The sequence below is a fragment of the Lodderomyces elongisporus genome, chromosome 6 (assembly GCF_030384665.1).
Source record: "Lodderomyces elongisporus chromosome 6, complete sequence".
Taxonomy (NCBI): Eukaryota; Fungi; Ascomycota; class Pichiomycetes; order Serinales; family Debaryomycetaceae; genus Lodderomyces; species Lodderomyces elongisporus.
In genome coordinates, this window is record NC_083678.1 from 798,911 (window position 1) to 825,261 (window position 26,351).

Genomic DNA, 26,351 nt, shown 5'->3' on the forward strand with positions numbered 1-26,351 from the left:
TTAGGAAGCAAGTGAGGCTGATACTTAGGGGTGGTGTCGTGATTTCAAAGTTTTCTGGATGTAGTTCCCCCTCTATAACCTCAATGTGTTGATCTAAACTTTCTAGCAACCATGAAGCATACTCTTCAGGTGTTCTGGCCTTTGCTTTGCCAAACCTGAAGAGAGTCTTAATCCTGCCCTCTCCCTTATAAATTCGGTGGTGGGCGTCAAACCAAACTTGGATTTTTGGTCGAATTTTCTCATTAAAGACAATTCCTATAACAAGCTTGTAGTTTGTTTTCTTTTGAGCTACAAGATGTTTTGTTTGTTGTGAAAGCTTTAAGAGTAGATTCTCCCTCTCCTCGGCAAGCATTGGAATCCCGATAGTGCCCATTATACTATCTTGATCAATACAGTATATGTGTTGCCACGACGTGCGGGAACAATGCGCAGTAGACAAAGCTTCATTGGTATAGCAAGTGTTTCGTGTAGAAATGAAATCACTTATGTAGTTAGCATCATTGGTGTTGTTGGTGTTGTTGGTGTTGGTGTTGTTGTTGTTGTTGTTGTTGGTGTTGTTGTTGGTGTTGTTGGTGTTGTTGGTGTTGTTGGTGTTGTTGGTGTTGTTGGTGTTGTTGGTGTTGTTGTTGTTGGTGTTGTTGGTGTTGTTGGTGTTGTTGGTGTTGTTGGTGTTGTTGGTGTTGTTGGTGTTGTTGGTGTTGTTGGTGTTGTTGGTGTTGTTGGTGTTGTTGGTGTTGTTGGTGTTGTTGGTGTTGTTGGTGTTGTTGGTGTTGTTGGTGTTGTTGGTCTTGTTAGCGTTGTTAGCGTTGTTAGCGTCGTTGGTGTTGTTTGTGTAATTGGTGTTGTTTGTGTAACTAGTGTTGTTTGTGTAATTAGCGCTGTTTGTGTAGTTAGCGCTGTTTGTGTCTTGTTCCGAAGGGTACTCCCTATCAGCCTTGTTGTCAAGAACAGGGCTTATAGTATAGTACCTGTCCTCATCATAGACCTTCATACTAAAAAGATGAAGATATGGAGGCAAAACTAAATCTTCTTCCCAGAGAGTAGTTGAATTTGCAACTTCACTTTCAATTTCTTCAAAGTGTTCCTTTGAAACTCTGTAGATGAGATACTTTTTATCAGCAGATGTAAATGCAGACTCACCAATTCTAACCACAGAATGTTGCTTCGAAACAAACGATTGTATAAAATCGGTGTCGTTTACTTGCTGCAACCATTTCATCCATTGGAACATCTTTGGGTTGAACGATTTGAATTTTGTCCTCAACCCCTGGAACAGCAAGGACACTTTGAAAACATCACCTCTTTTGCACGGTCTTTTCTCACCGGCAATTGTGGAGCGTCTAACACCTTCAGCAATGAGAAACCTTTCGGCCTCTTCTGGAATTATAGATTCTTGGACAGGCAGTTGAGATCCAAGTTTTTTGGAAAAGTAAAAAGGTTTGGAATCCTTTGCAAAGACGTTTTGAAAACATTTATTAAAAAAGGGCATTGTTAATTTTTAAATTGTAGTCTTACTAAATTATTGATTGTAAAATCTGGTTAATGTTGTCGAGTAAGGCTTGGTTGTGTGTTTAATTGTGGTAAAAGAAAGAAGAAGAAGAAGAAGAAGAAAAGGGTAAAAGAAGGTTTGAGGTCACAAGGGTTTTGTTTGTGGATATTTATACTTCACCAGGTAGCCCTCCAGTCACGCCTTGTGGTTGGGGATTAACAAGTAAATTGTGTTATGCCATATACATTGTGGTTGCAAAACCCGCGAGGAAGTGAGGGGAACAGAACGGCGAGGAAATCCCTTCTGGTAGCTCAGCAGTGTGTGTGCAATTGTATGTGCTACCAAATGCATCGTAACAAAAAACCAAATGGGTGCTGCAAAACGGGGTGCTGCCAATAGCGTGTGGCTGTAGCAGAAAGTGGACAACCAGAGTGGATGAATTATGTATTTGGATGCAAGATAGCTCAACATTACCCACAGCCTTATACATCCTGCAATGCATCCTATCTCTACGAACAATTCTCGATTCTTTGCAAGTTTGACGGCAATCCGTCGAGAATTGTTTGTGCGTGTTGATTATTCCCCTGAGTTTGGTGCGAATTTACGGGAAAAGTCTTTTCTGCTGAAGTTTGAGGACAATTGTGGGCTCAGCTGCCCACTGTAGTGGCTTTTGTAAAGTTTTTTGTAAAGTACACACGCACCCACGCGCGTCCATCTTACGTGTATCTTAGGTTGACTCGTTTAAAGCAGCTCACGTGCGCGCACACATACACATACTCCAGTCCGAGATACTCTAGTTTGCAATGACAGCGATTGCGCGAAATATACAGAACGTTCAATTTGAGAAGAACAACAACAACTAGGTCGTAAATTTTAGTGTTTACTTTCGTTTGTAGGCTGAGTGCGAAATAGAAGAATGGTTCAATTACAAATAGCAGAGTGTATACATAAACAGAAAGGTGTGTTAATATTAGAAAAAAAAGTGCATATATTAGTAGCAAAACTCACTGAGTCCCTCACCATGATGTGTTCCTGAAAACGAGTGAAAGCTGTATATATTGAACGAGTGTAGATGCAGGTGCAATGGGAGATACCAAAAGTGTGTGCGTGCCAGTGACGGATAAGATAAGTAGTAGCAGGGCCCTTTGTGGTGTATGAACACGGGCACACTTTTTGGTGAGCTCTCCTTCTTGGGGATCATGGCTGGGTTTGTGATATAGTTGGCCATCGAGCAGCAGCAGCAATATTAGGAACAGCAATAGCAGGAACAGCATCAGCAACACCACCAGAAATAACACCGGTTAAATTTTTGACAACTTTGAAGCGCATGCTTTGAGTTTGGTCGACACTGGATAGCACACACTATGCCAAATATGATTTCTACGATTTCTATTATTTCTATGATTTCTATAATTTCTATAATTTCTATAATTTCTATAATTTCTATAATTTCTATAATTTCTATAATTTCTATAATTTCTATAATTTCTATAATTTCTATGATTTCTATAATTTCTATAATTTCTATAATTTCTATGATTTCTATGATTTCTATGATTTCTATGATTTCTATGACTTCTATGATTTCTATGATTTCTATGATTTCTATGATTTCTATGATTTCTATGATTTCTATGATTTCTATGATTTCTATGATTTCTATGATTTCTATGATTTCTATGATTTCTATGATTTCTATGATTTCTATGATGAATATTAATAGTAGTGGTGGTGGGAGCAGTAGTAGTAGTGGTAGTAAAGCTATTCCACCACGAGCAAACAATGATTATTATGTAGCAAAATTAATCCCCGAGAGCTGATTCCACAAGCATTTCTTCTGCACCATCTGAAACAACTTGCACGGTGACTTATACAACTCAACCTGTGATTCTATGATCCCGCTGTGCCTTGTTGATACCCCTAGTGCATATGCGTCCTCCACATTTTTCGTCCCCCGTACAAGATCATACGACAAAGGCGCCATTTTGTCGCAGGATCTGCCAAGTTCAGAATAAATGTGTGAGTCGGCAGCTACACTAGTGCAATGTTGTGGTAGGCTATGGGAAACGGTAGCAGAGGTCGGTGGGCTCCCCTGCTTTGGGATCATGGTTGGGTTTGTGATATAGTCATCCGTGAAGCAGCAACAGAGGTAACATCAGAAATAGCTTTAGGAACAGCATCAGGATCAATAAGATGAATAGCATCTGGAATAGCATCAGGATCAAGGTGTCTTTTAACTTCGGTCTTAATCCCTTTTTTTTTCGTGTTTTTTTTTTTCTTTTTTTTCGTTTTTTTCGTTTTTTTGGTTTTTTTAGTTTTTCTGGTTTTTTTAGTTTTTTATTTTTAGCATTAATTAAGCTTTGTCCAAGTTCTGCAATTCGCAGAGCCTTGGATAGATTCAAAAAGAGTTTAAAAACCTTTTTGAAACTCGCTTTAATGCTATTTAGGAAGCAAGTGAGGCTGATACTTAGGGGTGGTGTCGTGATTTCAAAGTTTTCTGGATGTAGTTCCCCCTCTATAACCTCAATGTGTTGATCTAAACTTTCTAGCAACCATGAAGCATACTCTTCAGGTGTTCTGGCCTTTGCTTTGCCAAACCTGAAGAGAGTCTTAATCCTGCCCTCTCCCTTATAAATTCGGTGGTGGGCGTCAAACCAAACTTGGATTTTTGGTCGAATTTTCTCATTAAAGACAATTCCTATAACAAGCTTGTAGTTTGTTTTCTTTTGAGCTACAAGATGTTTTGTTTGTTGTGAAAGCTTTAAGAGTAGATTCTCCCTCTCCTCGGCAAGCATTGGAATCCCGATAGTGCCCATTATACTATCTTGATCAATACAGTATATGTGTTGCCACGACGTGCGGGAACAATGCGCAGTAGACAAAGCTTCATTGGTATAGCAAGTGTTTCGTGTAGAAATGAAATCACTTATGTAGTTAGCATCATTGGTGTTGTTGGTGTTGTTGGTGTTGGTGTTGTTGTTGTTGTTGTTGTTGGTGTTGTTGTTGGTGTTGTTGGTGTTGTTGGTGTTGTTGGTGTTGTTGGTGTTGTTGGTGTTGTTGGTGTTGTTGTTGTTGGTGTTGTTGGTGTTGTTGGTGTTGTTGGTGTTGTTGGTGTTGTTGGTGTTGTTGGTGTTGTTGGTGTTGTTGGTGTTGTTGGTGTTGTTGGTGTTGTTGGTGTTGTTGGTGTTGTTGGTGTTGTTGGTGTTGTTGGTGTTGTTGGTGTTGTTGGTGTTGTTGTTGTTGGTGTTGTTGGTGTTGTTGGTGTTGTTGGTGTTGTTGGTGTTGTTGGTGTTGTTGGTGTTGTTGGTGTTGTTGGTGTTGTTGGTGTTGTTGGTGTTGTTGGTGTTGTTGGTGTTGTTGGTGTTGTTGGTGTTGTTGGTGTTGTTGGTGTTGTTGGTCTTGTTAGCGTTGTTAGCGTTGTTAGCGTCGTTGGTGTTGTTTGTGTAATTGGTGTTGTTTGTGTAACTAGTGTTGTTTGTGTAATTAGCGCTGTTTGTGTAGTTAGCGCTGTTTGTGTCTTGTTCCGAAGGGTACTCCCTATCAGCCTTGTTGTCAAGAACAGGGCTTATAGTATAGTACCTGTCCTCATCATAGACCTTCATACTAAAAAGATGAAGATATGGAGGCAAAACTAAATCTTCTTCCCAGAGAGTAGTTGAATTTGCAACTTCACTTTCAATTTCTTCAAAGTGTTCCTTTGAAACTCTGTAGATGAGATACTTTTTATCAGCAGATGTAAATGCAGACTCACCAATTCTAACCACAGAATGTTGCTTCGAAACAAACGATTGTATAAAATCGGTGTCGTTTACTTGCTGCAACCATTTCATCCATTGGAACATCTTTGGGTTGAACGATTTGAATTTTGTCCTCAACCCCTGGAACAGCAAGGACACTTTGAAAACATCACCTCTTTTGCACGGTCTTTTCTCACCGGCAATTGTGGAGCGTCTAACACCTTCAGCAATGAGAAACCTTTCGGCCTCTTCTGGAATTATAGATTCTTGGACAGGCAGTTGAGATCCAAGTTTTTTGGAAAAGTAAAAAGGTTTGGAATCCTTTGCAAAGACGTTTTGAAAACATTTATTAAAAAAGGGCATTGTTAATTTTTAAATTGTAGTCTTACTAAATTATTGATTGTAAAATCTGGTTAATGTTGTCGAGTAAGGCTTGGTTGTGTGTTTAATTGTGGTAAAAGAAAGAAGAAGAAGAAGAAGAAGAAAAGGGTAAAAGAAGGTTTGAGGTCACAAGGGTTTTGTTTGTGGATATTTATACTTCACCAGGTAGCCCTCCAGTCACGCCTTGTGGTTGGGGATTAACAAGTAAATTGTGTTATGCCATATACATTGTGGTTGCAAAACCCGCGAGGAAGTGAGGGGAACAGAACGGCGAGGAAATCCCTTCTGGTAGCTCAGCAGTGTGTGTGCAATTGTATGTGCTACCAAATGCATCGTAACAAAAAACCAAATGGGTGCTGCAAAACGGGGTGCTGCCAATAGCGTGTGGCTGTAGCAGAAAGTGGACAACCAGAGTGGATGAATTATGTATTTGGATGCAAGATAGCTCAACATTACCCACAGCCTTATACATCCTGCAATGCATCCTATCTCTACGAACAATTCTCGATTCTTTGCAAGTTTGACGGCAATCCGTCGAGAATTGTTTGTGCGTGTTGATTATTCCCCTGAGTTTGGTGCGAATTTACGGGAAAAGTCTTTTCTGCTGAAGTTTGAGGACAATTGTGGGCTCAGCTGCCCACTGTAGTGGCTTTTGTAAAGTTTTTTGTAAAGTACACACGCACCCACGCGCGTCCATCTTACGTGTATCTTAGGTTGACTCGTTTAAAGCAGCTCACGTGCGCGCACACATACACATACTCCAGTCCGAGATACTCTAGTTTGCAATGACAGCGATTGCGCGAAATATACAGAACGTTCAATTTGAGAAGAACAACAACAACTAGGTCGTAAATTTTAGTGTTTACTTTCGTTTGTAGGCTGAGTGCGAAATAGAAGAATGGTTCAATTACAAATAGCAGAGTGTATACATAAACAGAAAGGTGTGTTAATATTAGAAAAAAAAGTGCATATATTAGTAGCAAAACTCACTGAGTCCCTCACCATGATGTGTTCCTGAAAACGAGTGAAAGCTGTATATATTGAACGAGTGTAGATGCAGGTGCAATGGGAGATACCAAAAGTGTGTGCGTGCCAGTGACGGATAAGATAAGTAGTAGCAGGGCCCTTTGTGGTGTATGAACACGGGCACACTTTTTGGTGAGCTCTCCTTCTTGGGGATCATGGCTGGGTTTGTGATATAGTTGGCCATCGAGCAGCAGCAGCAATATTAGGAACAGCAATAGCAGGAACAGCATCAGCAACACCACCAGAAATAACACCGGTTAAATTTTTGACAACTTTGAAGCGCATGCTTTGAGTTTGGTCGACACTGGATAGCACACACTATGCCAAATATGATTTCTACGATTTCTATTATTTCTATGATTTCTATAATTTCTATAATTTCTATAATTTCTATAATTTCTATAATTTCTATAATTTCTATAATTTCTATAATTTCTATAATTTCTATAATTTCTATGATTTCTATAATTTCTATAATTTCTATAATTTCTATGATTTCTATGATTTCTATGACTTCTATGATTTCTATGATTTCTATGATTTCTATGATTTCTATGATTTCTATGATTTCTATGATTTCTATGATTTCTATGATTTCTATGATTTCTATGATTTCTATGATTTCTATGATTTCTATGATTTCTATGATTTCTATGATTTCTATGATTTCTATGATGAATATTAATAGTAGTGGTGGTGGGAGCAGTAGTAGTAGTGGTAGTAAAGCTATTCCACCACGAGCAAACAATGATTATTATGTAGCAAAATTAATCCCCGAGAGCTGATTCCACAAGCATTTCTTCTGCACCATCTGAAACAACTTGCACGGTGACTTATACAACTCAACCTGTGATTCTATGATCCCGCTGTGCCTTGTTGATACCCCTAGTGCATATGCGTCCTCCACATTTTTCGTCCCCCGTACAAGATCATACGACAAAGGCGCCATTTTGTCGCAGGATCTGCCAAGTTCAGAATAAATGTGTGAGTCGGCAGCTACACTAGTGCAATGTTGTGGTAGGCTATGGGAAACGGTAGCAGAGGTCGGTGGGCTCCCCTGCTTTGGGATCATGGTTGGGTTTGTGATATAGTCATCCGTGAAGCAGCAACAGAGGTAACATCAGAAATAGCTTTAGGAACAGCATCAGGATCAATAAGATGAATAGCATCTGGAATAGCATCAGGATCAAGGTGTCTTTTAACTTCGGTCTTAATCCCTTTTTTTTCGTGTTTTTTTTTTTCTTTTTTTTCGTTTTTTTCGTTTTTTTGGTTTTTTTAGTTTTTCTGGTTTTTTTAGTTTTTTATTTTTAGCATTAATTAAGCTTTGTCCAAGTTCTGCAATTCGCAGAGCCTTGGATAGATTCAAAAAGAGTTTAAAAACCTTTTTGAAACTCGCTTTAATGCTATTTAGGAAGCAAGTGAGGCTGATACTTAGGGGTGGTGTCGTGATTTCAAAGTTTTCTGGATGTAGTTCCCCCTCTATAACCTCAATGTGTTGATCTAAACTTTCTAGCAACCATGAAGCATACTCTTCAGGTGTTCTGGCCTTTGCTTTGCCAAACCTGAAGAGAGTCTTAATCCTGCCCTCTCCCTTATAAATTCGGTGGTGGGCGTCAAACCAAACTTGGATTTTTGGTCGAATTTTCTCATTAAAGACAATTCCTATAACAAGCTTGTAGTTTGTTTTCTTTTGAGCTACAAGATGTTTTGTTTGTTGTGAAAGCTTTAAGAGTAGATTCTCCCTCTCCTCGGCAAGCATTGGAATCCCGATAGTGCCCATTATACTATCTTGATCAATACAGTATATGTGTTGCCACGACGTGCGGGAACAATGCGCAGTAGACAAAGCTTCATTGGTATAGCAAGTGTTTCGTGTAGAAATGAAATCACTTATGTAGTTAGCATCATTGGTGTTGTTGGTGTTGTTGGTGTTGGTGTTGTTGTTGTTGTTGTTGTTGGTGTTGTTGTTGGTGTTGTTGGTGTTGTTGGTGTTGTTGGTGTTGTTGGTGTTGTTGGTGTTGTTGGTGTTGTTGTTGTTGGTGTTGTTGGTGTTGTTGGTGTTGTTGGTGTTGTTGGTGTTGTTGGTGTTGTTGGTGTTGTTGGTGTTGTTGGTGTTGTTGGTGTTGTTGGTGTTGTTGGTGTTGTTGGTGTTGTTGGTGTTGTTGGTGTTGTTGGTGTTGTTGGTGTTGTTGGTGTTGTTGGTGTTGTTGGTCTTGTTAGCGTTGTTAGCGTTGTTAGCGTCGTTGGTGTTGTTTGTGTAATTGGTGTTGTTTGTGTAACTAGTGTTGTTTGTGTAATTAGCGCTGTTTGTGTAGTTAGCGCTGTTTGTGTCTTGTTCCGAAGGGTACTCCCTATCAGCCTTGTTGTCAAGAACAGGGCTTATAGTATAGTACCTGTCCTCATCATAGACCTTCATACTAAAAAGATGAAGATATGGAGGCAAAACTAAATCTTCTTCCCAGAGAGTAGTTGAATTTGCAACTTCACTTTCAATTTCTTCAAAGTGTTCCTTTGAAACTCTGTAGATGAGATACTTTTTATCAGCAGATGTAAATGCAGACTCACCAATTCTAACCACAGAATGTTGCTTCGAAACAAACGATTGTATAAAATCGGTGTCGTTTACTTGCTGCAACCATTTCATCCATTGGAACATCTTTGGGTTGAACGATTTGAATTTTGTCCTCAACCCCTGGAACAGCAAGGACACTTTGAAAACATCACCTCTTTTGCACGGTCTTTTCTCACCGGCAATTGTGGAGCGTCTAACACCTTCAGCAATGAGAAACCTTTCGGCCTCTTCTGGAATTATAGATTCTTGGACAGGCAGTTGAGATCCAAGTTTTTTGGAAAAGTAAAAAGGTTTGGAATCCTTTGCAAAGACGTTTTGAAAACATTTATTAAAAAAGGGCATTGTTAATTTTTAAATTGTAGTCTTACTAAATTATTGATTGTAAAATCTGGTTAATGTTGTCGAGTAAGGCTTGGTTGTGTGTTTAATTGTGGTAAAAGAAAGAAGAAGAAGAAGAAGAAGAAAAGGGTAAAAGAAGGTTTGAGGTCACAAGGGTTTTGTTTGTGGATATTTATACTTCACCAGGTAGCCCTCCAGTCACGCCTTGTGGTTGGGGATTAACAAGTAAATTGTGTTATGCCATATACATTGTGGTTGCAAAACCCGCGAGGAAGTGAGGGGAACAGAACGGCGAGGAAATCCCTTCTGGTAGCTCAGCAGTGTGTGTGCAATTGTATGTGCTACCAAATGCATCGTAACAAAAAACCAAATGGGTGCTGCAAAACGGGGTGCTGCCAATAGCGTGTGGCTGTAGCAGAAAGTGGACAACCAGAGTGGATGAATTATGTATTTGGATGCAAGATAGCTCAACATTACCCACAGCCTTATACATCCTGCAATGCATCCTATCTCTACGAACAATTCTCGATTCTTTGCAAGTTTGACGGCAATCCGTCGAGAATTGTTTGTGCGTGTTGATTATTCCCCTGAGTTTGGTGCGAATTTACGGGAAAAGTCTTTTCTGCTGAAGTTTGAGGACAATTGTGGGCTCAGCTGCCCACTGTAGTGGCTTTTGTAAAGTTTTTTGTAAAGTACACACGCACCCACGCGCGTCCATCTTACGTGTATCTTAGGTTGACTCGTTTAAAGCAGCTCACGTGCGCGCACACATACACATACTCCAGTCCGAGATACTCTAGTTTGCAATGACAGCGATTGCGCGAAATATACAGAACGTTCAATTTGAGAAGAACAACAACAACTAGGTCGTAAATTTTAGTGTTTACTTTCGTTTGTAGGCTGAGTGCGAAATAGAAGAATGGTTCAATTACAAATAGCAGAGTGTATACATAAACAGAAAGGTGTGTTAATATTAGAAAAAAAAGTGCATATATTAGTAGCAAAACTCACTGAGTCCCTCACCATGATGTGTTCCTGAAAACGAGTGAAAGCTGTATATATTGAACGAGTGTAGATGCAGGTGCAATGGGAGATACCAAAAGTGTGTGCGTGCCAGTGACGGATAAGATAAGTAGTAGCAGGGCCCTTTGTGGTGTATGAACACGGGCACACTTTTTGGTGAGCTCTCCTTCTTGGGGATCATGGCTGGGTTTGTGATATAGTTGGCCATCGAGCAGCAGCAGCAATATTAGGAACAGCAATAGCAGGAACAGCATCAGCAACACCACCAGAAATAACACCGGTTAAATTTTTGACAACTTTGAAGCGCATGCTTTGAGTTTGGTCGACACTGGATAGCACACACTATGCCAAATATGATTTCTACGATTTCTATTATTTCTATGATTTCTATAATTTCTATAATTTCTATAATTTCTATAATTTCTATAATTTCTATAATTTCTATAATTTCTATAATTTCTATAATTTCTATGATTTCTATAATTTCTATAATTTCTATAATTTCTATGATTTCTATGATTTCTATGATTTCTATGACTTCTATGATTTCTATGATTTCTATGATTTCTATGATTTCTATGATTTCTATGATTTCTATGATTTCTATGATTTCTATGATTTCTATGATTTCTATGATTTCTATGATTTCTATGATTTCTATGATTTCTATGATGAATATTAATAGTAGTGGTGGTGGGAGCAGTAGTAGTAGTGGTAGTAAAGCTATTCCACCACGAGCAAACAATGATTATTATGTAGCAAAATTAATCCCCGAGAGCTGATTCCACAAGCATTTCTTCTGCACCATCTGAAACAACTTGCACGGTGACTTATACAACTCAACCTGTGATTCTATGATCCCGCTGTGCCTTGTTGATACCCCTAGTGCATATGCGTCCTCCACATTTTTCGTCCCCCGTACAAGATCATACGACAAAGGCGCCATTTTGTCGCAGGATCTGCCAAGTTCAGAATAAATGTGTGAGTCGGCAGCTACACTAGTGCAATGTTGTGGTAGGCTATGGGAAACGGTAGCAGAGGTCGGTGGGCTCCCCTGCTTTGGGATCATGGTTGGGTTTGTGATATAGTCATCCGTGAAGCAGCAACAGAGGTAACATCAGAAATAGCTTTAGGAACAGCATCAGGATCAATAAGATGAATAGCATCTGGAATAGCATCAGGATCAAGGTGTCTTTTAACTTCGGTCTTAATCCCTTTTTTTTTCGTGTTTTTTTTTTCTTTTTTTTCGTTTTTTTCGTTTTTTTGGTTTTTTTAGTTTTTCTGGTTTTTTTAGTTTTTTATTTTTAGCATTAATTAAGCTTTGTCCAAGTTCTGCAATTCGCAGAGCCTTGGATAGATTCAAAAAGAGTTTAAAAACCTTTTTGAAACTCGCTTTAATGCTATTTAGGAAGCAAGTGAGGCTGATACTTAGGGGTGGTGTCGTGATTTCAAAGTTTTCTGGATGTAGTTCCCCCTCTATAACCTCAATGTGTTGATCTAAACTTTCTAGCAACCATGAAGCATACTCTTCAGGTGTTCTGGCCTTTGCTTTGCCAAACCTGAAGAGAGTCTTAATCCTGCCCTCTCCCTTATAAATTCGGTGGTGGGCGTCAAACCAAACTTGGATTTTTGGTCGAATTTTCTCATTAAAGACAATTCCTATAACAAGCTTGTAGTTTGTTTTCTTTTGAGCTACAAGATGTTTTGTTTGTTGTGAAAGCTTTAAGAGTAGATTCTCCCTCTCCTCGGCAAGCATTGGAATCCCGATAGTGCCCATTATACTATCTTGATCAATACAGTATATGTGTTGCCACGACGTGCGGGAACAATGCGCAGTAGACAAAGCTTCATTGGTATAGCAAGTGTTTCGTGTAGAAATGAAATCACTTATGTAGTTAGCATCATTGGTGTTGTTGGTGTTGTTGGTGTTGGTGTTGTTGTTGTTGTTGTTGTTGGTGTTGTTGTTGGTGTTGTTGGTGTTGTTGGTGTTGTTGGTGTTGTTGGTGTTGTTGGTGTTGTTGGTGTTGTTGTTGTTGGTGTTGTTGGTGTTGTTGGTGTTGTTGGTGTTGTTGGTGTTGTTGGTGTTGTTGGTGTTGTTGGTGTTGTTGGTGTTGTTGGTGTTGTTGGTGTTGTTGGTGTTGTTGGTGTTGTTGGTGTTGTTGGTGTTGTTGGTGTTGTTGGTCTTGTTAGCGTTGTTAGCGTTGTTAGCGTCGTTGGTGTTGTTTGTGTAATTGGTGTTGTTTGTGTAACTAGTGTTGTTTGTGTAATTAGCGCTGTTTGTGTAGTTAGCGCTGTTTGTGTCTTGTTCCGAAGGGTACTCCCTATCAGCCTTGTTGTCAAGAACAGGGCTTATAGTATAGTACCTGTCCTCATCATAGACCTTCATACTAAAAAGATGAAGATATGGAGGCAAAACTAAATCTTCTTCCCAGAGAGTAGTTGAATTTGCAACTTCACTTTCAATTTCTTCAAAGTGTTCCTTTGAAACTCTGTAGATGAGATACTTTTTATCAGCAGATGTAAATGCAGACTCACCAATTCTAACCACAGAATGTTGCTTCGAAACAAACGATTGTATAAAATCGGTGTCGTTTACTTGCTGCAACCATTTCATCCATTGGAACATCTTTGGGTTGAACGATTTGAATTTTGTCCTCAACCCCTGGAACAGCAAGGACACTTTGAAAACATCACCTCTTTTGCACGGTCTTTTCTCACCGGCAATTGTGGAGCGTCTAACACCTTCAGCAATGAGAAACCTTTCGGCCTCTTCTGGAATTATAGATTCTTGGACAGGCAGTTGAGATCCAAGTTTTTTGGAAAAGTAAAAAGGTTTGGAATCCTTTGCAAAGACGTTTTGAAAACATTTATTAAAAAAGGGCATTGTTAATTTTTAAATTGTAGTCTTACTAAATTATTGATTGTAAAATCTGGTTAATGTTGTCGAGTAAGGCTTGGTTGTGTGTTTAATTGTGGTAAAAGAAAGAAGAAGAAGAAGAAGAAGAAAAGGGTAAAAGAAGGTTTGAGGTCACAAGGGTTTTGTTTGTGGATATTTATACTTCACCAGGTAGCCCTCCAGTCACGCCTTGTGGTTGGGGATTAACAAGTAAATTGTGTTATGCCATATACATTGTGGTTGCAAAACCCGCGAGGAAGTGAGGGGAACAGAACGGCGAGGAAATCCCTTCTGGTAGCTCAGCAGTGTGTGTGCAATTGTATGTGCTACCAAATGCATCGTAACAAAAAACCAAATGGGTGCTGCAAAACGGGGTGCTGCCAATAGCGTGTGGCTGTAGCAGAAAGTGGACAACCAGAGTGGATGAATTATGTATTTGGATGCAAGATAGCTCAACATTACCCACAGCCTTATACATCCTGCAATGCATCCTATCTCTACGAACAATTCTCGATTCTTTGCAAGTTTGACGGCAATCCGTCGAGAATTGTTTGTGCGTGTTGATTATTCCCCTGAGTTTGGTGCGAATTTACGGGAAAAGTCTTTTCTGCTGAAGTTTGAGGACAATTGTGGGCTCAGCTGCCCACTGTAGTGGCTTTTGTAAAGTTTTTTGTAAAGTACACACGCACCCACGCGCGTCCATCTTACGTGTATCTTAGGTTGACTCGTTTAAAGCAGCTCACGTGCGCGCACACATACACATACTCCAGTCCGAGATACTCTAGTTTGCAATGACAGCGATTGCGCGAAATATACAGAACGTTCAATTTGAGAAGAACAACAACAACTAGGTCGTAAATTTTAGTGTTTACTTTCGTTTGTAGGCTGAGTGCGAAATAGAAGAATGGTTCAATTACAAATAGCAGAGTGTATACATAAACAGAAAGGTGTGTTAATATTAGAAAAAAAAGTGCATATATTAGTAGCAAAACTCACTGAGTCCCTCACCATGATGTGTTCCTGAAAACGAGTGAAAGCTGTATATATTGAACGAGTGTAGATGCAGGTGCAATGGGAGATACCAAAAGTGTGTGCGTGCCAGTGACGGATAAGATAAGTAGTAGCAGGGCCCTTTGTGGTGTATGAACACGGGCACACTTTTTGGTGAGCTCTCCTTCTTGGGGATCATGGCTGGGTTTGTGATATAGTTGGCCATCGAGCAGCAGCAGCAATATTAGGAACAGCAATAGCAGGAACAGCATCAGCAACACCACCAGAAATAACACCGGTTAAATTTTTGACAACTTTGAAGCGCATGCTTTGAGTTTGGTCGACACTGGATAGCACACACTATGCCAAATATGATTTCTACGATTTCTATTATTTCTATGATTTCTATAATTTCTATAATTTCTATAATTTCTATAATTTCTATAATTTCTATAATTTCTATAATTTCTATAATTTCTATAATTTCTATAATTTCTATGATTTCTATAATTTCTATAATTTCTATAATTTCTATGATTTCTATGATTTCTATGATTTCTATGATTTCTATGACTTCTATGATTTCTATGATTTCTATGATTTCTATGATTTCTATGATTTCTATGATTTCTATGATTTCTATGATTTCTATGATTTCTATGATTTCTATGATTTCTATGATTTCTATGATTTCTATGATTTCTATGATGAATATTAATAGTAGTGGTGGTGGGAGCAGTAGTAGTAGTGGTAGTAAAGCTATTCCACCACGAGCAAACAATGATTATTATGTAGCAAAATTAATCCCCGAGAGCTGATTCCACAAGCATTTCTTCTGCACCATCTGAAACAACTTGCACGGTGACTTATACAACTCAACCTGTGATTCTATGATCCCGCTGTGCCTTGTTGATACCCCTAGTGCATATGCGTCCTCCACATTTTTCGTCCCCCGTACAAGATCATACGACAAAGGCGCCATTTTGTCGCAGGATCTGCCAAGTTCAGAATAAATGTGTGAGTCGGCAGCTACACTAGTGCAATGTTGTGGTAGGCTATGGGAAACGGTAGCAGAGGTCGGTGGGCTCCCCTGCTTTGGGATCATGGTTGGGTTTGTGATATAGTCATCCGTGAAGCAGCAACAGAGGTAACATCAGAAATAGCTTTAGGAACAGCATCAGGATCAATAAGATGAATAGCATCTGGAATAGCATCAGGATCAAGGTGTCTTTTAACTTCGGTCTTAATCCCTTTTTTTTTCGTGTTTTTTTTTTTCTTTTTTTTCGTTTTTTTCGTTTTTTTGGTTTTTTTAGTTTTTCTGGTTTTTTTAGTTTTTTATTTTTAGCATTAATTAAGCTTTGTCCAAGTTCTGCAATTCGCAGAGCCTTGGATAGATTCAAAAAGAGTTTAAAAACCTTTTTGAAACTCGCTTTAATGCTATTTAGGAAGCAAGTGAGGCTGATACTTAGGGGTGGTGTCGTGATTTCAAAGTTTTCTGGATGTAGTTCCCCCTCTATAACCTCAATGTGTTGATCTAAACTTTCTAGCAACCATGAAGCATACTCTTCAGGTGTTCTGGCCTTTGCTTTGCCAAACCTGAAGAGAGTCTTAATCCTGCCCTCTCCCTTATAAATTCGGTGGTGGGCGTCAAACCAAACTTGGATTTTTGGTCGAATTTTCTCATTAAAGACAATTCCTATAACAAGCTTGTAGTTTGTTTTCTTTTGAGCTACAAGATGTTTTGTTTGTTGTGAAAGCTTTAAGAGTAGATTCTCCCTCTCCTCGGCAAGCATTGGAATCCCGATAGTGCCCATTATACTATCTTGATCAATACAGTATATGTGTTGCCACGACGTGCGGGAACAATGCGCAGTAGACAAAGCTTCATTGGTATAGCAAGTGTTTCGTGTAGAAATGAAATCACTTATGTAGTTAGCATCATTGGTGTTGTTGGTGTTGTTGGTGTTGGTGTTGTTGTTGTTGTTGTTGGTGTTGTTGTTGGTGTTGTTGGTGTTGTTGGTGTTGTTGGTGTTGTTGGTGTTGTTGGTGTTGTTGGTGTTGTTGGTGTTGTTGTTGTTGGTGTTGTTGGTGTTGTTGGTGTTGTTGGTGTTGTTGGTGTTGTTGGTGTTGTTGGTGTTGTTGGTGTTGTTGGTGTTGTTGGTGTTGTTGGTGTTGTTGGTGTTGTTGGTGTTGTTGGTGTTGTTGGTGTTGTTGGTGTTGTTGGTGTTGTTGGTCTTGTTAGCGTTGTTAGCGTTGTTAGCGTCGTTGGTGTTGTTTGTGTAATTGGTGTTGTTTGTGTAACTAGTGTTGTTTGTGTAATTAGCGCTGTTTGTGTAGTTAGCGCTGTTTGTGTCTTGTTCCGAAGGGTACTCCCTATCAGCCTTGTTGTCAAGAACAGGGCTTATAGTATAGTACCTGTCCTCATCATAGACCTTCATACTAAAAAGATGAAGATATGGAGGCAAAACTAAATCTTCTTCCCAGAGAGTAGTTGAATTTGCAACTTCACTTTCAATTTCTTCAAAGTGTTCCTTTGAAACTCTGTAGATGAGATACTTTTTATCAGCAGATGTAAATGCAGACTCACCAATTCTAACCACAGAATGTTGCTTCGAAACAAACGATTGTATAAAATCGGTGTCGTTTACTTGCTGCAACCATTTCATCCATTGGAACATCTTTGGGTTGAACGATTTGAATTTTGTCCTCAACCCCTGGAACAGCAAGGACACTTTGAAAACATCACCTCTTTTGCACGGTCTTTTCTCACCGGCAATTGTGGAGCGTCTAACACCTTCAGCAATGAGAAACCTTTCGGCCTCTTCTGGAATTATAGATTCTTGGACAGGCAGTTGAGATCCAAGTTTTTTGGAAAAGTAAAAAGGTTTGGAATCCTTTGCAAAGACGTTTTGAAAACATTTATTAAAAAAGGGCATTGTTAATTTTTAAATTGTAGTCTTACTAAATTATTGATTGTAAAATCTGGTTAATGTTGTCGAGTAAGGCTTGGTTGTGTGTTTAATTGTGGTAAAAGAAAGAAGAAGAAGAAGAAGAAGAAAAGGGTAAAAGAAGGTTTGAGGTCACAAGGGTTTTGTTTGTGGATATTTATACTTCACCAGGTAGCCCTCCAGTCACGCCTTGTGGTTGGGGATTAACAAGTAAATTGTGTTATGCCATATACATTGTGGTTGCAAAACCCGCGAGGAAGTGAGGGGAACAGAACGGCGAGGAAGTCCCTTCTGGTAGCTCAGCAGTGTGTGTGCAATTGTATGTGCTACCAAATGCATCGTAACAAAAAACCAAATGGGTGCTGCAAAACGGGGTGCTGCCAATAGCGTGTGGCTGTAGCAGAAAGTGGACAACCAGAGTGGATGAATTATGTATTTGGATGCAAGATAGCTCAACATTACCCACAGCCTTATACATCCTGCAATGCATCCTATCTCTACGAACAATTCTCGATTCTTTGCAAGTTTGACGGCAATCCGTCGAGAATTGTTTGTGCGTGTTGATTATTCCCCTGAGTTTGGTGCGAATTTACGGGAAAAGTCTTTTCTGCTGAAGTTTGAGGACAATTGTGGGCTCAGCTGCCCACTGTAGTGGCTTTTGTAAAGTTTTTTGTAAAGTACACACGCACCCACGCGCGTCCATCTTACGTGTATCTTAGGTTGACTCGTTTAAAGCAGCTCACGTGCGCGCACACATACACATACTCCAGTCCGAGATACTCTAGTTTGCAATGACAGCGATTGCGCGAAATATACAGAACGTTCAATTTGAGAAGAACAACAACAACTAGGTCGTAAATTTTAGTGTTTACTTTCGTTTGTAGGCTGAGTGCGAAATAGAAAAATGGTTCAATTACAAATAGCAGAGTGTATACATAAACAGAAAGGTGTGTTAATATTAAAAAAAAGAGTGCATATATTAGTAGCAAAACTCACTGAGTCCCTCACCATGATGTATTCCTGAAAACGAGTGAAAGCTGTATATATTGAACGAGTGTAGATGCAGGTGCAATGGGAGATACCAAAAGTGTGTGCGTGCCAGTGACGGATAAGATAAGTAGTAGCAGGGCCCTTTGTGGTGTATGAACACGGGCACACTTTTTGGTGAGCTCTCCTTCTTGGGGATCATGGCTGGGTTTGTGATATAGTTGGCCATCGAGCAGCAGCAGCAATATTAGGAACAGCAATAGCAGGAACAGCATCAGCAACACCACCAGAAATAACACCGGTTAAATTTTTGACAACTTTGAAGCGCATGCTTTGAGTTTGGTCGACACTGGATAGCACACACTATGCCAAATATGATTTCTACGATTTCTATTATTTCTATGATTTCTATAATTTCTATAATTTCTATAATTTCTATAATTTCTATAATTTCTATAATTTCTATAATTTCTATAATTTCTACAATTTCTATAATTTCTATAATTTCTATAATTTCTATAATTTCTATAATTTCTATAATTTCTATGATTTCTATGATTTCTATGATTTCTATGACTTCTATGATTTCTATGATTTCTATGATTTCTATGATTTCTATGATTTCTATGATTTCTATGATTTCTATGATTTCTATGATTTCTATGATTTCTATGATTTCTATGATTTCTATGATGAATATTAATAGTAGTGGTGGTGGTAGCAGTAGTAGTAGTGGTAGTAAAGCTATTCCACCACGAGCAAACAATGATTATTATGTAGCAAAATTAATCCCCGAGAGCTGATTCCACAAGCATTTCTTCTGCACCATCTGAAACAACTTGCACGGTGACTTATACAACTCAACCTGTGATTCTATGATCCCGCTGTGCCTTGTTGATACCCCTAGTGCATATGCGTCCTCCACATTTTTCGTCCCCCGTACAAGATCATACGACAAAGGCGCCATTTTGTCGCAGGATCTGCCAAGTTCAGAATAAATGTGTGAGTCGGCAGCTACACTAGTGCAATGTTGTGGTAGGCTATGGGAAACGGTAGCAGAGGTCGGTGGGCTCCCCTGCTTTGGGATCATGGTTGGGTTTGTGATATAGTCATCCGTGAAGCAGCAACAGAGGTAACATCAGAAATAGCTTTAGGAACAGCATCAGGATCAATAAGATGAATAGCATCTGGAATAGCATCAGGATCAAGGTGTCTTTTAACTTCGGTCTTAATCCCTTTTTTTTTCGTGTTTTTTTTTTTCTTTTTTTTCGTTTTTTTCGTTTTTTTGGTTTTTTTAGTTTTTCTGGTTTTTTTAGTTTTTTATTTTTAGCATTAATTAAGCTTTGTCCAAGTTCTGCAATTCGCAGAGCCTTGGATAGATTCAAAAAGAGTTTAAAAACCTTTTTGAAACTCGCTTTAATGCTATTTAGGAAGCAAGTGAGGCTGATACTTAGGGGTGGTGTCGTGATTTCAAAGTTTTCTGGATGTAGTTCCCCCTCTATAACCTCAATGTGTTGATCTAAACTTTCTAGCAACCATGAAGCATACTCTTCAGGTGTTCTGGCCTTTGCTTTGCCAAACCTGAAGAGAGTCTTAATCCTGCCCTCTCCCTTATAAATTCGGTGGTGGGCGTCAAACCAAACTTGGATTTTTGGTCGAATTTTCTCATTAAAGACAATTCCTATAACAAGCTTGTAGTTTGTTTTCTTTTGAGCTACAAGATGTTTTGTTTGTTGTGAAAGCTTTAAGAGTAGATTCTCCCTCTCCTCGGCAAGCATTGGAATCCCGATAGTGCCCATTATACTATCTTGATCAATACAGTATATGTGTTGCCACGACGTGCGGGAACAATGCGCAGTAGACAAAGCTTCATTGGTATAGCAAGTGTTTCGTGTAGAAATGAAATCACTTATGTAGTTAGCATCATTGGTGTTGTTGGTGTTGTTGGTGTTGTTGGTGTTGTTGGTGTTGTTGGTGTTGTTGGTGTTGTTGGTGTTGTTGGTGTTGTTGGTGTTGTTGGTGTTGTTGGTGTTGTTGGTGTTGTTGGTGTTGTTGGTGTTGTTGGTGTTGTTGGTGTTGTTGGTGTTGTTGGTGTTGTTGGTGTTGTTGGTGTTGTTGGTGTTGTTGGTGTTGTTGGTGTTGTTGGTGTTGTTGGTGTTGTTGGTGTTGTTGGTGTTGTTGGTGTTGTTGGTGTTGTTGGTGTTGTTGGTGTTGTTGGTCTTGTTAGCGTTGTTAGCGTTGTTAGCGTCGTTGGTGTTGTTTGTGTAATTGGTGTTGTTTGTGTAACTAGTGTTGTTTGTGTAATTAGCGCTGTTTGTGTAGTTAGCGCTGTTTGTGTCTTGTTCCGAAGGGTACTCCCTATCAGCCTTGTTGTCAAGAACAGGGCTTATAGTATAGTACCTGTCCTCATCATAGACCTTCATACTAAAAAGATGAAGATATGGAGGCAAAACTAAATCTTCTTCCCAGAGAGTAGTTGAATTTGCAACTTCACTTTCAATTTCTTCAAAGTGTTCCTTTGAAACTCTGTAGATGAGATACTTTTTATCAGCAGATGTAAATGCAGACTCACCAATTCTAACCACAGAATGTTGCTTCGAAACAAACGATTGTATAAAATCGGTGTCGTTTACTTGCTGCAACCATTTCATCCATTGGAACATCTTTGGGTTGAACGATTTGAATTTTGTCCTCAACCCCTGGAACAGCAAGGACACTTTGAAAACATCACCTCTTTTGCACGGTCTTTTCTCACCGGCAATTGTGGAGCGTCTAACACCTTCAGCAATGAGAAACCTTTCGGCCTCTTCTGGAATTATAGATTCTTGGACAGGCAGTTGAGATCCAAGTTTTTTGGAAAAGTAAAAAGGTTTGGAATCCTTTGCAAAGACGTTTTGAAAACATTTATTAAAAAAGGGCATTGTTAATTTTTAAATTGTAGTCTTACTAAATTATTGATTGTAAAATCTGGTTAATGTTGTCGAGTAAGGCTTGGTTGTGTGTTTAATTGTGGTAAAAGAAAGAAGAAGAAGAAGAAGAAGAAGAAGAAAAGGGTAAAAGAAGGTTTGAGGTCACAAGGGTTTTGTTTGTGGATATTTATACTTCACCAGGTAGCCCTCCAGTCACGCCTTGTGGTTGGGGATTAACAAGTAAATTGTGTTATGCCATATACATTGTGGTTGCAAAACCCGCGAGGAAGTGAGGGGAACAGAACGGCGAGGAAATCCCTTCTGGTAGCTCAGCAGTGTGTGTGCAATTGTATGCGCTACCAAATGCATCGTAACAAAAAACCAAATGGGTGCTGCAAAACGGGGTGCTGCCAAATGGGTGCTGCCAATAGTGTGTGGCTGTAGCAGAAAGTGGACAACCAAAGTGGATGAATTGTGTATTTGGATGTATGTTGGCTCAACATTACCCACAGCCTTATAGATCCTACAATGCATCCTATCTCTACGAACAATTCATGATGGTTTCCCTTAAGCTTGCAACGAGTAGAGAATTGTTTGTGTTCCTGTCAAAGGCGCTATTCCTGTTTTTCACGCCCTCTCCACCTCCTCCAAATACTGAAAGCAAAATTGGAATTAAGCGTGATTGCAAAAGCGTAGCGAAAAAACAAAAACATGGAAGAAAGGCACAAGTGTGCCATTATTTATAGTGATCAATCAATTCCACATTATACATTTGAAGTAACTTTCAGTTTGGGTTCTCTGTTTTCTTTGTGTCTGATGTCGGGTGCAATAACCAAATCTTAAGAGAGGAAAGGAGAGGAAAGGGGACACACACACAGGAAAAGACTCTGTTCTGCTACATGTAAACAAAATTTAAACTCTTTGGTGATTGCAATTTCCAGCATATAGGTTTTGATTTATCACGACTTTTAAAAATTCAGCAGAAGAAAAGAATATTCATTCTTTTGCAATGTAAGGAGTCCCAGTACATTATCCTCGAGACTTTCTTTATTCTTTCAAATGGTCACAATGAGCAAAAAATAAAAACAAAGTGTATTTAATAGTTTAATAACAAGGAGCAATGTGAAATTGTAGTGATCGTTTCTAGATAACTCAAATCCAGGTCCTATATATGAAATCATTCTTACCGACGTTATCAACGATAATCTTTTGATTAATCGTCCAGTACATCAATTGAAAATGACTAAATAAAAAAAAAAAGCTTATGGTCATGTGACATTACACTTTTATTTTTATTTTATTTTTTCACAATTTATTGTACGAATGTTATGACTCAAATGGATCTAGCGTTTTCAGACAAACTCCTCATTACGATTCCGTTTCCGGCCTTTTGCATTAACTCGGAAGAGCAAAAGAGTCATCCTTTTATATGCAGTACGCATACTGAAGAAATAATTATCGGTAGCGTGCATGTGTGACACTGGAAATTGATGACTAAATGTATGGTGCGCATTTGACTGGGGTTTTGAGGCGGGCAAAAAGAAATGGTCTTGAGTAAATGACAAAAGTTGGTAGGGCGGACGGAGAAAACTTGTGAGTCAATCGTTCGTAACTTAGGGGAAGATGTCGATAGGTGCGCATCCACAGTTTTCATTTTTATAAATACCTATCACAATCATCACCTTCTTCGTCATCATCTTATCCATCATCAATATCATAGTCATTTTTACCACCAACACCACCAGCACCAACTACAACAGTAACTTCATTTAAAACAACCACTAAACCGATTAACTATTTGTGACACTATCACTGCTTTAGCTTTTACATATATACTCAATTTTTACATTTACTTTCACATACTTAACTATTACCTATTACCTTCCCAATGCAAAGTGTCGTCCTCTTCTTCTACTACTACTACTAGGTTCTTTCATTTTTAACCACATTTTTTTTTTTTTTAAATAAAAATCATTAGTGAGGATTACGATTGTTTTTATTTTTTTCTTCTATTATTCAGAAATAGCTGAATAAAAGAAGCTGGTTTTTATTTTGATTTTGAGAGGCAGAGAAGAAGGGCTGTCTTTTATTTTTTTTGTTTTATCTTTCACATATACGGTTCCACTACAGCAAAGTTCATTTCTGGCTAGGATTAGCTATCACGCTTTTTTTTTTCTTTCTTTCTTTTCTTTTAGGTCGAAAAAAGGAGGCATAAGTTTATTACACAACATTATTTTGATTTTTATTATTATCATGCATTCACCATATTCTCCAACCAAAGTTGGACAAAGAAAGTTTACAAGGGTCGTCAAGCAAGATGAGAGCATTGGCTCACTTTTGACTCCACCTGAAGTCGTCCCATCTGGTTCGTCGAACATTTCAATACAATCCTGTTTAACACCAAGTTCAACAATTGGATCTTCAAGCACATCTTCTCACCCTTCTTCACCTAACCACCACACATACTACAAGGCGAACTTAAGTAAGGCACAGTTCAACTCCATTCTTGTAAACTGCGCTACGAATTTGCTCAAGATCCTTTATACAACATCACATTATGGGCAAGTTAAGTTTGTTGAGAGGGATACCAGACTATTCATAATTGAGATCTTGAGAAGGTCCAAAACTTCAATTCATTCATTGCAACTCACGTGCTATTACATCTACAAGCTCATTAACTTAAGAAGAGTCTCTTATCACTTCAGCTCCATGATCGATTCCAAAAAAATGTTTTTGGTTTTGCTCATTATTGCATCGAAGTTCAACCAGGACCACAACTACTCCTTGAAGTCATGGTGCAAAATTTGCGGCGTTGATTCCGAGTCTTCCAAAAACCTCCATCAATTACGTGATATGGAAATCACAGTATTAAGTCAATTGAATTACGAATTGGTTCTTTCAGGCGACAAGTATGAGAATTGGTGTAATGTTTTGCTCATTTTTGCTTACGACTTCATCAAGTCACAATTTATTAAGACAGGGCCCACTGCCATTGGCAATTGCAATAATGTAGCGCAGCTCACCACCATTTCCAGTGAAATCGTTTGGGACTTGGATACATCCAGTAACGCGGCAAAAATTGTCAAGTGGTATAAGTTTTTCAAAGATCTAAACATGAGCAGCTTGAATCTTGTTAAAATAAGTTTTAGCAGTTTTTTTAGCAGCCAAAAAGGCTCCAAAATTTTTGCTGTTTCATCATCATCATCATCACCATCATCATCATCACCACCATCATCATCATCATCATCACAATCTTCTGTGTTTATCTCTACTGATACTAATCAAGCTGTTTTGGAGTCCAGGAAAAGATGCATGGAACAAGCGAATATAGACCTTTCGCATATACCTAAAAAAGTTAGAGCTTGATAACATGAAGTGCACAAATGTTATGCAAGATACACACATATATATATATATATAAAGACATATTTTATAGTTATTTTAACGACTTTTACGAAAAGAAAAAGAAAAACAAGGGCGTAGATGGAATAGAATGAAAGCAAAGTGGAAGAAAACAAGGTATCGACTCAAATCTCAAAATACCCTATAAATTTCATAATATGTACAAACATCCATCAGTACCCCATTTTCCTCTGATATTTAATGGAAGAGGCATGAAACCGTCACTTTTTTTTGTAAATTGATTCGAGACTGCTTCTTCCTGCAATGTTGCCTCTTTATCATTCACAAAATGTGCGGATTTCCCAATTGTATATCCTCGCACCATTAAACTGCCTGCCATTAATCGGTCAACATTGACCAATTTGATCTCCAAACTTTGCGCAACACCGCCAAATGAAGCTCCAAACATTCTATACTCATAGTAATCTGTAAGCACTACAGGACCGAGTATATTGAAGACTCCATATTCGTGTATAACACGCGACTTCATTGCAACTGCTAATTGGTTGCGTTGCTTTGATGTAAGCTGCGGCAGCTCGAGGCTTGATTGTATGTATATTAACCTTTTGGACTTGAAAATACCTTGACTTAGAAGCTGCCAATTGAGTTTATTTGATATCGAGCTAGAGTGTAAAAAATTGTAACGATTGACCAATTGTTCAGGTATGGACAAAATCTCAACTTCACTGCCAATCTTTGTTTCAATGCCAACACTTGATGCGTGCAAGATCTCTATATTCATGTTTGAGACAAACCCTGCAAGTAACTTAACAATCAAATTGGAGACGTTTATAAAATCGGGGTAAGAAACAATGGCCATGGACTTTCGCAAAAGGTCAAATGCAGGTGGTAGATGTTTGATCGTAGATGCAACTGCACTTATAATATTCAATTGAGTATACTCAACTTGGGTTACAATCCCAGGCCGTATTTGTTTCAGGTATTTCAAAGCTATTCCTTTATCCTTCTCTGGAATGTACTTGTTTTCAAACACCAACTCGTCTTCTCCCAGTTCTTCGTCAAACAGCATTTCAGAAATGTCCAATCCATTAGCTGGCTTTTTACACCTTTTTTCATAGAAATGAACTTGAGTTTGTGTGACAAACCCTATGAGCACAACAATAACCCATTTCGAGTCAACCTCATACTCTATTGGAATATTAAAACTTTCCACTAGTCGCACAGTATCCGTATTTTTTTCCTTTTCCTTTTCCTTTTGCATTTCTTGCTTCTTCTTTTTCCATTCTGAAATACAATGGTTAATATACGTGTATTTCACCTTTACCCCGTTGACTGAAATGCTTTTTTCTATGAGGTTTTCAGTCAGTCCTGCTTCTGAGTTGCGAGATACATGGTCCATTAATATGGTCCACACGTCATTTAAATTGCCCAGCCGAATCTTATAATGATCATAACGTATATCCAAGCCAACTCTAAGCGTGGCATTCTTGCTCAGCTTGTAAATAGGTGATTCATGTGGCAATCGTGTTGGCTCTTGAAAAGATTGATGTCGCAAGTACTCATCGGGTACAGCTTTAAAGTAATCTGTTACACTAAGAACAGCATAGAAAATTACAACTGCAATGAGTACTGTTACTAAATACCCCATCTCGATTGGTCTAAGTATTTTTTTTTATTTAAAAAAAAACAGA

The 26,351-nt window shown here is 38.8% G+C and overlaps 9 protein-coding genes across 9 annotated transcripts; 1 reads left to right on the top strand and 8 right to left on the bottom strand. All coding sequences in view use genetic code 12, as the record gives it.

The window, feature by feature from the left end:
- Positions 1-102: 102 nt before the first annotated feature.
- On the bottom strand, positions 103-1,489 carry PVL30_004776 (uncharacterized protein; the record flags this gene model as incomplete). Its single annotated transcript, XM_061119612.1, has 2 exons — positions 103-255; positions 293-1,489. 2 exons carry the CDS (start codon positions 1,487-1,489, stop codon positions 103-105), a joined length of 1,350 nt encoding a protein of 449 aa, XP_060975595.1.
- Positions 1,490-4,034: 2,545 nt separating this feature from the next.
- Positions 4,035-4,305, bottom strand: PVL30_004777 (uncharacterized protein; the record flags this gene model as incomplete). Its single annotated transcript, XM_061119613.1, has 2 exons — positions 4,035-4,187; positions 4,225-4,305. The coding sequence occupies 2 exons, from the start codon at positions 4,303-4,305 to the stop codon at positions 4,035-4,037; spliced, it is 234 nt and encodes a 77-aa protein (XP_060975596.1).
- Positions 4,306-4,429: 124 nt separating this feature from the next.
- Positions 4,430-5,589, bottom strand: PVL30_004778 (uncharacterized protein; the record flags this gene model as incomplete). The annotated part of the gene is made up of 2 exons (XM_061119614.1): positions 4,430-4,887; positions 5,094-5,589. The coding sequence occupies 2 exons, from the start codon at positions 5,587-5,589 to the stop codon at positions 4,430-4,432; spliced, it is 954 nt and encodes a 317-aa protein (XP_060975597.1).
- A 2,361-nt stretch (positions 5,590-7,950) lies between these two features.
- PVL30_004779 (uncharacterized protein) lies at positions 7,951-9,547 on the bottom strand (the record flags this gene model as incomplete). Its single annotated transcript, XM_061119615.1, has 2 exons — positions 7,951-7,968; positions 8,120-9,547. The coding sequence occupies 2 exons, from the start codon at positions 9,545-9,547 to the stop codon at positions 7,951-7,953; spliced, it is 1,446 nt and encodes a 481-aa protein (XP_060975598.1).
- A 2,526-nt stretch (positions 9,548-12,073) lies between these two features.
- PVL30_004780 (uncharacterized protein) lies at positions 12,074-13,451 on the bottom strand (the record flags this gene model as incomplete). The annotated part of the gene is made up of 2 exons (XM_061119616.1): positions 12,074-12,226; positions 12,264-13,451. The coding sequence occupies 2 exons, from the start codon at positions 13,449-13,451 to the stop codon at positions 12,074-12,076; spliced, it is 1,341 nt and encodes a 446-aa protein (XP_060975599.1).
- Positions 13,452-15,996: 2,545 nt separating this feature from the next.
- On the bottom strand, positions 15,997-17,389 carry PVL30_004781 (uncharacterized protein; the record flags this gene model as incomplete). The annotated part of the gene is made up of 2 exons (XM_061119617.1): positions 15,997-16,149; positions 16,187-17,389. The coding sequence occupies 2 exons, from the start codon at positions 17,387-17,389 to the stop codon at positions 15,997-15,999; spliced, it is 1,356 nt and encodes a 451-aa protein (XP_060975600.1).
- A 2,039-nt stretch (positions 17,390-19,428) lies between these two features.
- PVL30_004782 (uncharacterized protein) lies at positions 19,429-21,309 on the bottom strand (the record flags this gene model as incomplete). Its single annotated transcript, XM_061119618.1, has 3 exons — positions 19,429-19,466; positions 19,839-20,296; positions 20,744-21,309. The coding sequence occupies 3 exons, from the start codon at positions 21,307-21,309 to the stop codon at positions 19,429-19,431; spliced, it is 1,062 nt and encodes a 353-aa protein (XP_060975601.1).
- A 2,241-nt stretch (positions 21,310-23,550) lies between these two features.
- Positions 23,551-24,663, top strand: PCL5 (PHO85 cyclin-5; the record flags this gene model as incomplete). The annotated part of the gene is made up of 1 exon (XM_001524882.2): positions 23,551-24,663. The coding sequence occupies one exon, from the start codon at positions 23,551-23,553 to the stop codon at positions 24,661-24,663; it is 1,113 nt and encodes a 370-aa protein (XP_001524932.2).
- Positions 24,664-24,850: 187 nt separating this feature from the next.
- Positions 24,851-26,308, bottom strand: PVL30_004784 (uncharacterized protein; the record flags this gene model as incomplete). The annotated part of the gene is made up of 1 exon (XM_001524883.2): positions 24,851-26,308. The coding sequence occupies one exon, from the start codon at positions 26,306-26,308 to the stop codon at positions 24,851-24,853; it is 1,458 nt and encodes a 485-aa protein (XP_001524933.2).
- Between the last annotated feature and the right edge of the window lie 43 nt (positions 26,309-26,351).